The sequence below is a fragment of the Mandrillus leucophaeus genome, unplaced genomic scaffold (genome assembly GCF_000951045.1).
Source record: "Mandrillus leucophaeus isolate KB7577 unplaced genomic scaffold, Mleu.le_1.0 Scaffold261, whole genome shotgun sequence".
NCBI lineage: Eukaryota > Metazoa > Chordata > Mammalia > Primates > Cercopithecidae > Mandrillus > Mandrillus leucophaeus.
In genome coordinates, this window is record NW_012102710.1 from 3,207,488 (window position 1) to 3,222,113 (window position 14,626).

General features: G+C 40.8%; 1 protein-coding gene and 1 pseudogene across 1 annotated transcript in view; both read left to right on the forward strand.

The window, feature by feature from the left end:
• Positions 1-9,416: 9,416 nt before the first annotated feature.
• LOC105542554 lies at positions 9,417-14,109 on the forward strand (annotated as a pseudogene).
• An 87-nt stretch (positions 14,110-14,196) lies between these two features.
• The window catches only part of BOD1L1 (biorientation of chromosomes in cell division 1-like 1), a 59,154-nt gene continuing 58,724 nt past the window's right edge, over positions 14,197-14,626 (forward strand). Inside the window, exon 1 of the mRNA XM_011984136.1 lies at positions 14,197-14,532. Within this exon, the coding sequence (XP_011839526.1) occupies positions 14,197-14,532 (336 nt within the window). The remainder of the gene's footprint in view (positions 14,533-14,626) is intronic.

Genomic DNA, 14,626 nt, shown 5'->3' on the forward strand with positions numbered 1-14,626 from the left:
ATTGTTTTGTATGTTGTATTAACATGAGTTGTTGTGGTCCAGCAACATCCAGGTAAAGAGCATGGCGGCCAGACGGGGTCCAGAGAGGCTTAATAAGAGAAGCTCAGCAGTTCCTAACATTCACTATACATAGTACTTCACCGAGAGCTTCCAAAATAGATGGATGTTTGTGCTGAAACCTAGTCCAGTTGAATCAGTCTTTTGGAGCAGAGCCCAGGAATTAACTATTTTTGAAAAGCTCCCCAAGTAAATATAATGTGTAGCCAGGTTGTGAAGTACAGAGCTAGCCCAAGACAGATAAAAAGAGAGAGAGAGAGAAAGACAAAAAGGGAGAGAGAGGCATTTTGTAGATCAGGAAGCTAAAGATTAGAAATTCAAATGACCATCACAAGGTCATTCAGCTGATAAGTAGCAGAATCACATGTCATATTCAGGTCTGTCTGATTGCTGATCATATACTGATTTAACTCTAACATGGTATCTTGGGGATTCTGCAGAATGAGGAGAGAAATTGACAGATAAAAGGGAACAGAAAAGCACGCCTTCTCCAACCTCAGCTTTCTCCTTAACCTGATAAAAACATCCCTGCAGTAAATAAAGGGGGAATCTTGCACAGAGACACAAAATACTACTTCTGCAAGTCAATGAAAAGCCATCCAGCCTAAATCAACATATTTCAAGATAAGTGTCTTCTCACACCCACCCCTTCACCCCAACCACCACTTATTGATAGCTGAAAAAGTTGTCAAGCTCAATACACTTGGGGTACCACTGGAAGGCAGGCACTGAACGGAATGGAAAAATATGTGCCTGGTGAGACTTGCAATGTACTGGAATCACACCTGTACTGGAGCTTCCAGCCCACATAGGTCACAGGCAGAGAAAGAGCGAGATATTGAGAGCGAGAGAGAGCTCATGGGGAAAATGGTACAAGTCAGGCTGGTTCAGAGGCATCAGACATTACCAGAAAGGCCTTTATGAAATCGTAGTTTACAAGTGCCCTCTGTTAAATCAAGTTTAGCATAAAGCTGCCTCCTTACATACTTTAATTTCAGCCTAAGGATTTCTCTGTACATTGTGAACTATAACAAGTGGAGGTATAAACAGACCATAACCTACGATTGTGCCAGTCACGAGTTTTGGTCAAGCAAATGTACAACTGTTCAAACCATGTTCAAATAAAGCAAATACCAAGCTGTAACCAATCCAATTCTGTAACTCACTTCTGTTTTCTGCACCTCACTTCCGTTTTCTGGGCATTACTTTCCTTTTCCCGTCCATAAATATTTCTCCACCACGTGGCTGTGCTGGAGTCTCTTCCCAGCCTACTCTGGCTGGGAAGGCTGCCCAATTCACAAGTTGTTCATTGCTCAATTAAACTCCTTTAAATTTAATTCAGATGAAGCTTTTCTTGTATTACCTCTGAGCATGTGTGAGAACTTACTGAATAATATCATTAGAGCTATTATTTATGGAGAGCCAATGCACCAAGTCTTCAGCAAAGACTTTAATGGGAACCATATCATTTACCACCCCATCCCATCCCCAACACGCCCCACCCCGCCGCCCACACACACATACATCTATACACAACGAGATTGGTGGTATTATTCTCATTGTAATGATAATGAAACTGAGCCCTAGAGATGTAAATAAACTGATCAGCCAAAGTCCCAAAGCAAGTAGTTATGGAGCTGGTATTCAACCCTAGTGGGGGAAATGACAGCAAACCTCATTTGTTACTAGGAGTGTGGGGTCTACTTGACTACAGAACTTCTGGCAGTGAAAATGCAGGCAAGAAGCCAAAAGCTCATTGGCAGTTTCTCCTCTTTCCCTATCTTCTCCTTGTCCTATAACTAGGAAGAAAGCAGGGAGAACCTGCAAGGCACTTGCAATGGTGTACTGCTAGGTCTCCAGAGTCCATAGGAGCTCAATGGCCTTTATCAAACCACACAGCTCCCTCTCCTACAAACTGTTTGTTTCAGGCCCTGTGTGGAATGCAGTCACCTAGTCAGTTGAAACCAGTTTCTGACAGACCCTGGCAACTTATAGATGAACCCAAGTGAACTTTCCTCATTACCATGCTAATGTCTCCCACCCAGAAGGAGCTATAAAGCAGGTGACCTATGCGCTGGCATGATGACTCACTGCATCTGCGCCACTGGGACCCCTTCCCTGCATGAGATGACACATTCTCACCCCCTCCATCGCCCCATAAAACTCTCCTGTCACTTTCCCTCACAGAGACACTGCTTTAGAGAACGCTCCCAGTGCTCTCCTTACTTGTGATGAGTAATAAAACTCCTATGGATCAAAACCTGTGTTCTTGTGGAGAGTTGTTGATTGCTTGCCAGGAAGATGAACCTTGGTTTTGTTTGGGTAACATCGCTAAGTGTTTAAAAACAGACTCTATGGGGAAAGAAAGCCCTGATTTGTGGCATTTGACAGTTTCTGTGGCACAAATACAGCCACAATGGCCATTTTAAAGCTACAAAGTTGTCATGAACTATTTCACAAATTTCCTGAAAATGTAACAGGAGTTGATTGAACTGACTCCAGTACACCACGGAATTGATTTCATTCTAAGAATATAATGCTTGTTAGTTAGAAAAGAGATCCCCCATTCTCCAGTCCAAAAGCATCCAGATTGTTTTAGCATCCCTCAGTGATCTCGTTCAAGGTTCTTCTCACAAGAACCAATGAGTAATTTACTTCAGCTCAGCAGACCCACACAATCTGGTTGAGTTGATTGGCATAAGCCATACACACTAATGAATTAAAGCTCCAGCCTTGATGGGCTGAAGATCCAAGGAAGTGACACTCTAGACCATAAAAATCGATTAAATGGCTCTTGATAAACTGGAGAAAAGTTTCACCCAAGTCAAGACTGGGTTCAATTACTGAAAGAGCAAATTAGAACTTTTCAAAGTTAGAAAGCAGAGTGAGAGTAAACTGCACACATATATCTTGGGGGCAAAAAGAGGACCCCAATGAATCACAGACTACCAGTCTTTACAAATCAATATGAAATAAAACAGGTAATAATGGGATTCCAGTAAAAGAAATGAGTGATTCTTTTCTTACTGGGGACTGAGACCTCTTGGGTTCAGATTTGCTTTGTTGCTTCCTAGAACGCTGGCTTAATTTGCTCTCCCTGGGAGATGGAGCGCTTAAATGCACAGGCTATGGTTTTCTTCTCTGTAAAATGGTGATATTAATAATACTGTCAAAGCAGTTTCTCAGATAAATTCAATGGAACATTGACACACATTTTATTTCAAGCTTGGTGGAAGGGAAAAGACTTCAAAAAAAAACTAGTTCAAAAATTTACTTTTGGGAGGAAAAAAACGACTTATTAATATTATTCAGCTAGAATTTGAAAAGAGGAATATCTGGTTTAAAGATTATTAGGATAGCATAAGGCTTAAAGAGTGTTGTGCCCTTAAATGTCTGGTTAAAGGTTACTGAACACATCTAAAATATAACAGCAGAGTGGTGCCAATCTAGCTTCCCAGAAGGACTCTAAACCTCATTAAAATCTATCAGAAAGGCCAGGCGCGGTGGCTAACACCTGTAATCCCAACACTTCGGGAGGCCAAGGTGGGCGAATCACGAGGTCAGGAGTTCAAGACTAGCCTGGCCAACATGGTGAAACCCCTTCTCTACTAAAAATACAAAAAATTAGCGGGCGTGGTGGCAGGTGCCTGTAATCCCAGCTGCTCGGGAGACTGAGGCAGGAGAATCACTTGAACCTGGGAGGCAGAGGTTGCAGTGAGCCAAGATCATGCTACTGCACTCCAGTGTAAGACTCCATCTCAAAAAAAAAAAAAAAAAAAAAAAAAAAACCAACTATCAATAAAATACTTCAGTGCTTTATCAGGAATGCTAGATCCTTTCCAAAGAGGCTGAAAATCCTATTAGCCTACAAAGTTCTGCCCTAGCTCAGGTTTGGGATAATTTCCTTTCATAGTAACCATCACATAGGGCTGGTGTGAGGATTAAATGAAATGGCAACAGCTAACATACACACACTTGGGTGTTTATCTTGTGCCAAGACTGGAAATGAGCTCTTTACATCTGTTATGAAGTCATGCCACTTCCCACTTTAAAATTTTTGAGGGGCTTTGCATTGCACTTAGTACAAAACACACTTCCTTATCCTTGTTTTCAAAAACCTACATGATCTAATTTCATTCGCTGCCACTCTGCCTCTTGCCCATTAACCTCAGCTGCAATGACCTTATTTACGTTCTTCAAATACATCGAGCTGATTCCTGCCCCAGGACCTCAGCACCAGCTGTTCTCCCAGCCAGGGCTGCCCCTCCTTATTTTCTCACGGCTGACTTCAACGTGATGTTCGGAGGTGAGAAAAGGCCTACCCTAACCTGTAAGTTGCTTCCAGTCACCCTTTATCATATCATTCCACTTAATCTTCTACAGAGTGCTTATCTCTATCTGATATTTTACTTGTGCGTTTCTTTTCTGACTAGTAATTCCACTAGAATGGAAGCACCATTAGGGAAAGGGCTTTGTCTGTTTTGCTCAACTGCTTTCTCTCCCATTCCTAGTACAACACCTGGCACATAATAGGAGCCCAAAACATATTTGTGAATGAAGGAGTGATCTCAATCAACCGTACCTAAAACCCTATGGCAAGGTCTGTTATTTTTACAATTTCACAAGAAAAATGGCACAGAGAGGTTGGGCAACTTGTTCATGGTCATAAGTTAGAAAATAGCAAAGCTGAAATGCAAAGCTGAAATTCAAAGACCCCAGGCTTCACCTCTTCATCCTTATGCCTGTAAAAAAAAACTTCTTCATCCATCCTTCCTGTTTTATATTAATACATTTCACATTTAGTCTAAGAAATTGAAACACATCTGCCTTTGCTTTAGATTTCATTTAAATTATTTCCTCTACCATTCATTAATCAAAGAGCTATCTAGTGTTTTCTGTAAATTAAGAAAACTGAATATACCTATGAATGTCTGAATATGTATTTTCTTATGACTGATCTTGAAAATTAAGCTGCTTACAACTTGTTCTTGTCTTCAGCCCATCATTTCCTGGTTCAAGGCCACTTTCTCCACAGTGTTTCACTGGTTAGCTTAGCCCATCTCAGCCACCCTTCTATTAGGTTGGTACAAAAGTTATTGCCGTTTTTTCCATTGAAAGTAATGGCAAAAATCCACAATTACTTTTGCACCAACTTAATACATAAACGCACATCATTTTCTACCACTTTGCCCTCATTTCTACTTATCCAACTACTCCTGTTGTATTTTATATATGTATTGTATATATAAGAAGCATGTTTTATGCTTACAGTTAGCACATTGGCTCCCAGACTGGGGTCCATGCCCACTGGGCTTCCTATCCTAAGCACATCTACATGAGCACCAACAAGATGGTAAGAATCCCTGTCCAGTTGCCTAATAACAGAAAATGTGAATATATAAACAAAGTGCATCTCCTTCTCCCTTCTCCGTTGAAATGCTTTAATGAAAAATTGTTTAACCACCATTATAATTTGTTCAACATATTTGCCACATCAAAGTGTATTTCTAATAACTTAAAAGAGTAGAAATTTAAATTTATGCTCAATCAAGATGAATCATAGCTGTCACTCAGTCTTTTTGTAATGATTATTTGAATCTCAACTTTCAATCATAGTCTCTTATTCTTGTCACAGAAAAAGGGATTCATTTAACCACAATCACTTCACTTAAATACAAAAATGTACAATTGTCAATTTAGTATTCATTATTTAAAATAATCACTGATGAATATTTTTATTCACTTTTCTTTCAAGAAATAGGCATATCTTCTCTTTTCTTTTATTATTTATTTATTATCTTAAAAAATGAACAGCCTAATTCCAACTTTTGAGGCATATGGTTAAACTCCATAGAAATCATTCTTGAATCAAATCCTTCTAGCAAGAAAGTTCTTGTTTTAAAAGACTTGTCCCCATCCAATCCATGACCTCTCTAGAGCAACTGAGGCACCAATATGAAAAGAACAACTTACCTAGCTTGAAGAGTATCAGACTTCTATTGATGTTTTGATAAACGCCAGTACTGGTGTGTCAAGCCAATGTTCAGTTTGCTTACAAAGGGGTAAATGATGCTGGTAAATGTTGACATTCACTAGATGCCTATCCACACTGCACAATTCCTCACAATCCCTACCTGTGTTAGTTTCCTTCCGTTACCGTAACAATGCACATTTCCTATTAAAAATAGGACTTTTATTAGTTGTGAATTTGTTTCACTTAATCAAATGATGGTAGAAACAAGCATACCTGGTCCTCGGGAATATGTGGACTGCAGGCAGGGTGTTCGTTGTCCATCTTCATCTGTGCTTCGCTCTGTAGATTAGCGGATTTTTTTTTTTTCTTGGCAGATTGGCTTGATGAACAAGACAGAGGATCTGGTTATTACCTACTCCAGACATCTGCTTACAATGTAGCCAAGAGAGGGATACCAATTACCTTCAAAACTCCCAAGGAAGGGTTCTAATTGGTCCAGCTTGGGTCAGGTCCTCATCTCCAGCCTATTCCCTGTTGTCAATAGATTTGTCTTTTCCTAGTTTTCTACAAGAACGACTTCCTTTTCCTAGTTTACTAGTATTCTACTCTTTCTCTACAATTTAAGTTGTAATAATGACAACTTAAATTTAAAATATGGCCAATAAAATTAAATGGTACCTAAGATAGGTCAGCTGGTCACCCTGACTGGACCCCCACAGCAACACTTAAATTTGTTGACCATAGTGTGGGGTCCAGCCTTCAGTCTTGCAGGGTAAGAGGTGACTATCAGTACAAAAAAAAAAAAAAGATCTGAATCCTGGGTGGTTTAAAAATTCACCAAGCTCTTAGGGTTTTATGCATAAAAATCATTCATGGGGAGAGATGTAACTACCAAGTAGACAGCTTCCTCTATTTACTAATCAGCACTTTTCCTCCTATAGACAAATCCAAATGTGAAGCCAAATATGATCCAAAAATTACTTAACAATCACAGAATTAGAGGAGAAATGAATGAGATCATCTTAATGGCTGGCACCCAAGAGCAAATGCATGCTCTCCAGAGACATTGCCAATTCTAGACATTTTGAATTCCTTCCTTTCATAGATGCATGCCAACCACCTCTTACTCTAAAAAAAAAAAAAACAAAAACACCTCTTTCTTCAAATGTAGAATACAATCTTTATTTAGGTATACAAATTTTTATTTATATTTAAATAAATCCGTACCAGAATTTCTACCCAGATGACCTGGATTAGATTTGAGGTATTCAGATAATATTACATCATTTCTAGAGACCTCCCTCCAATTTCTACTTTTCCTAATTTTATTTCTGGAGGTGTGACTTTCAGTTTTCAGAATACCATGTACCATCTAGAATATTCAGGAAACACACACACACACACACACACACACACATACATTAAGGCTATTTTTAAAATAAGAACAATTTTCACAAAGACTAAGTGGAAAATGCTAAATGCAAAGCTTCTTTCCATCTTTATAAGCATATAAAAGATACCTTGTATTTCAAGTCATCTGTAATATAGACATCTCAATTTTCAAAATAGCCAGCAATTCAGTAGCATTAATAGACACAGGCTACCTAACTTCATAATAAATCTTACTTCTATAAATCTGATTGCTATCACTACCAGGAGTTTAAACCTTATGAGCAAAGAAATGTATAAAAATTAATGGAACTTGCATAAAAGGAGTATCATCTTATGAAAAAAAAAGTTCAAACTAGAAAGCATGGTTTCAATACAACTTTGTTTATAAAAACAGGTAGACTGGATTAGGCCTGTGGGCTGTGATTTGTCTAGTCCAGTGTTTCTCATATAGTGCTCTATCAGCATTTCTTAAATGCATTTGTTAACAATGGAAACTCTCAGGCTCTGTCCCAGATCTATCAAATCAGGGACTCAGGATGGCACACCTAGCATTCTATTTTAACAAGTCCTCTAGGAGATTTTGGTGCAGGCTAAAATTTGAGAACCACTATTAGTCTTCCAGATTACCCACAGAGGACTCTCCCATCCCATAAAGTATTAATAACTAATGTGATTGATAGGTCCAAATTCACCAAACCCCCCTCACCACTCTATTTCCCTCCTCTTCTGAAGTTCCTACCCCAATATCCCAGGGGCTGATGTATCCCAATCCTCATTTCAGTTGACATTACTGCTGTCTTGCTACCCCAGACACATCCTCCTTTTCCCCACTAACTAGGACATGGCCACTCTCTTGAATTCTGCAGCTCCTCAAGGTAATACATTCTCACAAAGCCACCATTTCCAAAACACCCCTGCCCTAGAACACTCCCAGCCTGGCAGGGAGCTGAAGTTTCCATTCTCTGCCAAATGTCCCAGAATCACCCTTCTCCCTCTCTGCCTTACCATCCCCCTGTACCACTCCACCTCCATGCCCTGACCCTAGGGCAAGTAACAATTCTTTCAAGGGAAAAATCAATACCCACTTTTCACATTAACATTGTATAACACTCTGCATCCCCACCGTCATGGCAGTCCTGCCTTATTTGAGGTTTTGCTTTCTGCAGTTTCAGTTACTCATGATCAACTGTGGTCTGAAAATATTAAATGGAAAATTCCAGGAACAATGAATACATTTCAAGTGTTGCACCATTCTGACAAGTATGCTGAAATCTTGCACCATCCCTTTGTCCAGCATATCGACTCTATATATGTTACCTGCCTGTTAGTCACTTAGTAGCCATCTTGGTTATCAGATCAGAAAAAAACATAATACACACAGTATAGAGTTTTGGGGGTTTTGTTGTTGTTGTTTTTGTTTTTGAGATGGAGTCTCACTCTATCACCCAGGCTGGAGTGCAGTGGCACAATCTCGGCTTACTGCAACCTCTGCCTTTCAGGTTCAAGCAATTCTCCTGCCTCAGCCTCCCAAGTAGCTGGGATTATAGGCACATGCCATCACACACAGTTAATTTTGTATTTTTACTAGAGATGGAGTTTCACCACATTGCCCAGGCTGGTCTTGAACTCCTGCCCTCAGGTGATCCACCCACCTCACCCTCCCAAAGTGTTGGGATTACAGGCATGAGCCACTGCGCCCAGCCCACAGTATAGAGTTTGGTCCTCCATGGTTTCAAGCATCCTCTAGGGGTCTTGGAACATCTTCCCTATGGATAACAGGGCACTATTATACTGCAACAAAAATAGAATGCGTGTGACCATGCAGCTTGCATTGGAAAGACAAATAATATTAACACATGTCCTCTCCCCCTCCTCCTGTGTTTTCTGTTATCATTGAAAAATGAACTTTCAAAGTTTCTACTAAGCTTTGGGTTGATGGACAGTCATTTAGGAAATATTAATTTCCCTTTGATTATCAAAAGCCTAGTCAGGAATGGAGATGCCAAAGAGTGGGGATCCCACGGGGGTACAAGGGGAAGAAAATAAGGAAACAACTCTGCCGAATAATCAGACGGGATCCCTGGGGTTAGGAGATCAATGTTTGACTTTCACTGGACAAGCTCACAGAAACAGTCTGGAGGACTGGGTGGGGTGGGGGACAGGCTGGACTGTACAAAGGAGAAATCCCAGGGGCCAACCATTTGTCAGGAATCTGGTGCCTAACCATACACATGGCTACCAGTAACGGAGGCCATCATCACCTACTGTTGCTTCCCTAATTTACAAACTGTAAAGTCCATCACCTTGACATCAGACTTGGGGAACAGAACGAGAGTCAATCCTGTTAAGGGAGAAAGTATCTGACCCTTGTTGGAATGTTCTGAATTCAGACAGGCATACAGTAGAGCAGGAGAAGGATGGCAATTTCTTTTGTGAAGATCTCACCTCTTCTATGCCCTAAGTACTGCTAGAAATTAATAAACTCTTTTCCTTTCAGCCGGAACCGCCATCTTCTAGTAATTCGCCAAACTGACGAACACAAAGGGAAAGAGGAGAGGCACCCAATAGATGTCCTCTAGGCCTTTTAGAAAATATGCAGTTGTTCCATGTATGTATCAATCCAGAGAAAGGTGAGGCCGGGCTCGGTGGCTCACGCCTGTAATTCTAGCCCTTTGGGAGGCTGAGGCAGGCGGATTGCCTGAGCTCAGGAGTTCAAAACCAGCATGGGCAACACAGTGAAACCCCGTCTCTACTAAAAATAAAAAAAATTAGCTGGGCATGGCAGCGGGCGCCTGTAGTCCCAGCTACTCAGGAGGCTGAGGCAGGAGAATTGCTTGAACCCAGGAGGCGGAGGTTGCAGTGAGTGGAGATCACGCCACGGCACTATGGCCTAGAGGACAGAGCGAGATTCTGTCTCCTGTCTCAAAAAAAAAAAAAAAAAAAGGTGATATTGTAGACATCAAGAGAATGGGTACTGTTCAAAAAGGAATGCCCCACAAGTGTTACCATGGCAAAACTAGAAGAGTCTACAGTGTTACCCAGCATGTTGTTGGCATTGTTGTATACAAACAAGGGCCTGATTCTTGCCAAGAGAATTAATGTGTGTATGGAGCACATTAAGCTCTCTAAAAACCAAAATAACTTCCTGAAACACGTGAAGGAAAATGACCAGAAAAAGAAGCCAAAGAGAAAGGTACCTGGGTTCAACTGAAGTGCCAGCCTGCTCCACCCAGGGAAGCACAGTTTGTGAGAACCAACGGGAAGGAGCCTGAGCTGCTGGAATCTATTCCCTATGAATTCATGGCAAAATAAGTATTAAAAAAATAAAAGACCTCTGGACTGTAAAAATGTTTCTCTTCGGCTGGGTGGGGTGGCTCACACCTGTAATCTCAGCACTTTGGGAGGCCCAGGCCGGCAGATCACGAGGTCAGGAGATCGAGACCATCCTGGCTAACACAGTGAAACGCCGTCTCCACTAAAAATACCAAAAAAAAAAAAAAAAATTAACTGGGCATGGTGGCGGCACCTGTAGTCCCAGCAATCAGGAGGCTAAGGCAGAATGGTGTGAACCTAGGAGGCAGAGCTTGCAGTGAGCCGAGATGACACCATTGCACTCCAGCCTAGGTGACAGAGCGAGACTCCGTCACAGAAAAAAAAAAAAAAAAAAAGTTTCTCTTCATTGAGTAGAAGTGTGGTGTCCTCTACCTTAAAGAAATATTTAAAGCAAATTTTAATTGTGTCCTAATTCATTATGTAATGTCTTTACTATTCAAATTTAACATATTTCTTGCTGCAAGATGTGAGGTAGCTTATTGTGCAACAAATTACTCAATTTTTTAGAAAACGGCCAGATATTATTTATGAAATATTTGTACTGGTTTAAATATAGTACTTCTAAATCATGATTTGTACTTCTAAATCATCATGGAAGAAATAAAATGATTTACCAAAAAAAAAAGAAATTATATACTCTTTTCTAGAGAGACAATCAGGAGGAAACAGAGCAAAGACGTCACTGGTAGGAAATGCTGACTGCTTAAAGCAGTCTTTTAAACAAATTAAATGTATGCTTTTTGTTGTTGTTCTTTTTCGGGTATTTAAAATACTCATCCCTAAGACCTGTATTCATATGAAAAGAAAATCACCTTTGAACAGCCAAGGCAGTACAGATCAGTGACCCAGATTCTTTTCAATGTATCTAGAATGTTTTTCAAGGCCACAAAATTGTTCAAGTTACACTGTAACCAGTATAATGTGTCTACCCAGTGTAACCTGAACTCAGAGACACAAATGATGTATCTTTTAGATTCAGTGTGTGTTATTCAATAAGGCAATTAGGGCACATTTGAGAAAATGGATTGTGAACTATTATAAAGATCTCATCTTATTGCATTGCAGAAAATATTTAATATTTTCTATATGCTGTTCACAAATCATTTATTAGTCACTGACCCAATTCATTTTTAGCAGTAAATACCTTATTGTCTCATTTATTTTTTTAAACTTGGACATTATGCCTAACTAAATCTGTAAAGTTTTTCAGAACTTTAATGGATGATTTCTACTAGTAATCCCCAAAAAGCTAAATAAATTTGATTAACACATCCAAATATACCAAAGAAATACCACGCCTTTTATCATACTACACACTTAATAACTTATAAACTTAGAATTTAGCAACATATGTTGTATTGTTGGTAATTAAGTGTTATAGTCTTACCTTTTCATGACTAATTTTTAAAATGAAACAAACATTTATATTTTACGCTATTTTAATCCTGTAATCTTGACTGCCTTTATGTCACCAAGGCTGGAGTGCAGTGGCACCGCCATAGCTTACTGCAGTCTTAACCTCCTGGGCTCAAGCAATCCTCCCACCTCAGCTTCTCAAGTAGCTGGAACTACAGGTCTGCACCATCACACCTGGTTACTTTTCGTTTTGTTTTGTTACTGGTCTTGAACTCCTGGCTTCAAGTGACCCACCTGCCCCAGCCTCACAAAGCTCTAGGATTACAGGGGTTTGCTGCCATGCCCAGCCTTGACTGCATATAGTAATTCATCTTTTAAGATTCATTCCATGATTTTTTCCTCTCTGCTATCTTCATCAAACTCCTCAAAACACACAGGATACTTTGAATTGAAACAATGAAGTCAAACTGTTTCTGATTTAAAGTAAATCTGATTTGTCTAGTTTGACAATGAAAATGGGCTGTTTATTAGGTTATAAGGTAAACATTTAACATACTTGCAAATCTTTTTATTTTCTTGTTTTTGAGAAGGGTCTCACTCTGTCCCTCAACCTGGAGTATAGTGGCCCCATCATGGCTCACTGCACACTTGACTTCCTGGGCTCAGGTGATCCTCCCACCTAATCCTCCCAAGTAGGTAGGACTACAGATGCCCGGCACTACACTGCCTAATTTCTTTTATTTTTTTGTAGAGGTGGGGGGTCTTGCCATGTCACCCAGGCTGGTCTTGAACTCTGGACTCAAGCGATTCTCCTGCCTCAGCCTCCCAAAGGGCCAGGATTACAGGCATGAGACACTGTGCCCAGTGACAAAGATTTTGAACTTGAAGGAGCTAAATCTGCAGTTGCAAATTTTGACAAAAACAAAATTTAACCACCTGATAACAAAAATAAATCTTATCCAAAACTATTTATGAAATGAACAATGTTTAGATATTCTCCACACTTTCAGTATATCGGGTGAAAGGTACATCTCATTGAAAAAATCAGGTCGAATTCATAGTCATTTGGTATCTTGGTAAAACCTATCTGGTATATTTCCCAGAATCTGAAAAAGTGAAAAAATAAGGATTAAGTAAACAAATCCTTTGGCAAGTCAGGTGGTTTTCGGTTCTTTGCTTCTAATAAAAAGGAAGGAGGGCCTAACTGAAGTCAGCTCATATTTTTTGAAGTCAACCAATTTTTTGAGGTCAAGAATTGAATGATATTGCTACAACAAAACTCTTCCATTCCTAGGCACAGTATTTGTTTATATTAGCAAGGTTTCTCAGGGCACACAGCTATAAAAATTACAAATAGGAATAGAATTGATGCTCAACCCTTTTTCTCCTACTAATAAGACATATTCAGCCACAGATGTAGGAACTCTAAAAAGCAACAATATGCATTTTTCAATAAAATTACATATACTATTTAATAATTATGAAATTTTCTAATATTTATGTTGCTTTGACCAGGTACTACTAACAATTTTAAGGATGATGCAGTCCTAAAGCAGGTGATTTGCTAGCTGTGTAACCTTATTCAACACACTTCATTTATCTGGGCCTTGGTTCCCTGATTTGCAAATTGGGGATAGTAATCGGGCCTAGCTCTTAGTGTTTGTCCAAAGATTAAATGAGTTAATATATGTAAAAGCACTTAACGCCACGCTTGGTACCTAATATGTGCTATGGATGTTTTACCGGCTATAATCATAGTAATCAATAGCTAAAAGCCTAAAAGCAAAAGCCTGTCGGTTTGTCTTCACACATAGGAAGAAGGGGCTGGAGGGATCCGGTCTAATCCACAGGCACACTGCCAGAAACAAGGGACTCCCAAGGGAAAACGGGATGTGCAAGCAGAAGAGAGACAGAAGGACCGTGGAGCTACCTGCTGGGACAAGAATAGTGCCGGTTCACAGGCTAAGAACGACGAGGGTTGGGCGAGTTTAGAATGAGCAGATCCACGTAGGGTTCGAATTATACATGTCTATGGATCTCTATGCACTGCTCCGGGAAACAGGAGCAAAAGAGGCAGGCCTAAAATGCCGTCGCGGATGAAGCGGGCCAGAACTTCACTGCTCCCGCTCAGACCTAGGGCCCCAGGTGTCGCGCGGGTCGAAGCCCTAACCTCCGGGGACTCCAGACCCCAGCCAGTGACCCAAACCCCACAACTCGCGGCCAGCACAGCCTTCTCGTCTCCGTCGCCACTGTCGCCGCCACTTCCGGCGCACCTCGGCCTCGCGAGGGCGCCCGCGCCCGGCGACGGCCGAAACTGGCTCCTCGCGGCCTCCGTCGCCGGACTTTCGTCAATGTTGTCACCGTCTTTTCCTCCTTTCCCCCCGTTCCCTTTTACTTCCGGGGTTGCTCTGGATCCTCTGGTTCCGTAACAACATCCCGTTGGCTTCCCTCAGGCGGCGGGACCAGTGCAGCCGCCGCCTCCCAGGTGCGCCCGCCGGTTAGGGCCCTTGCCCT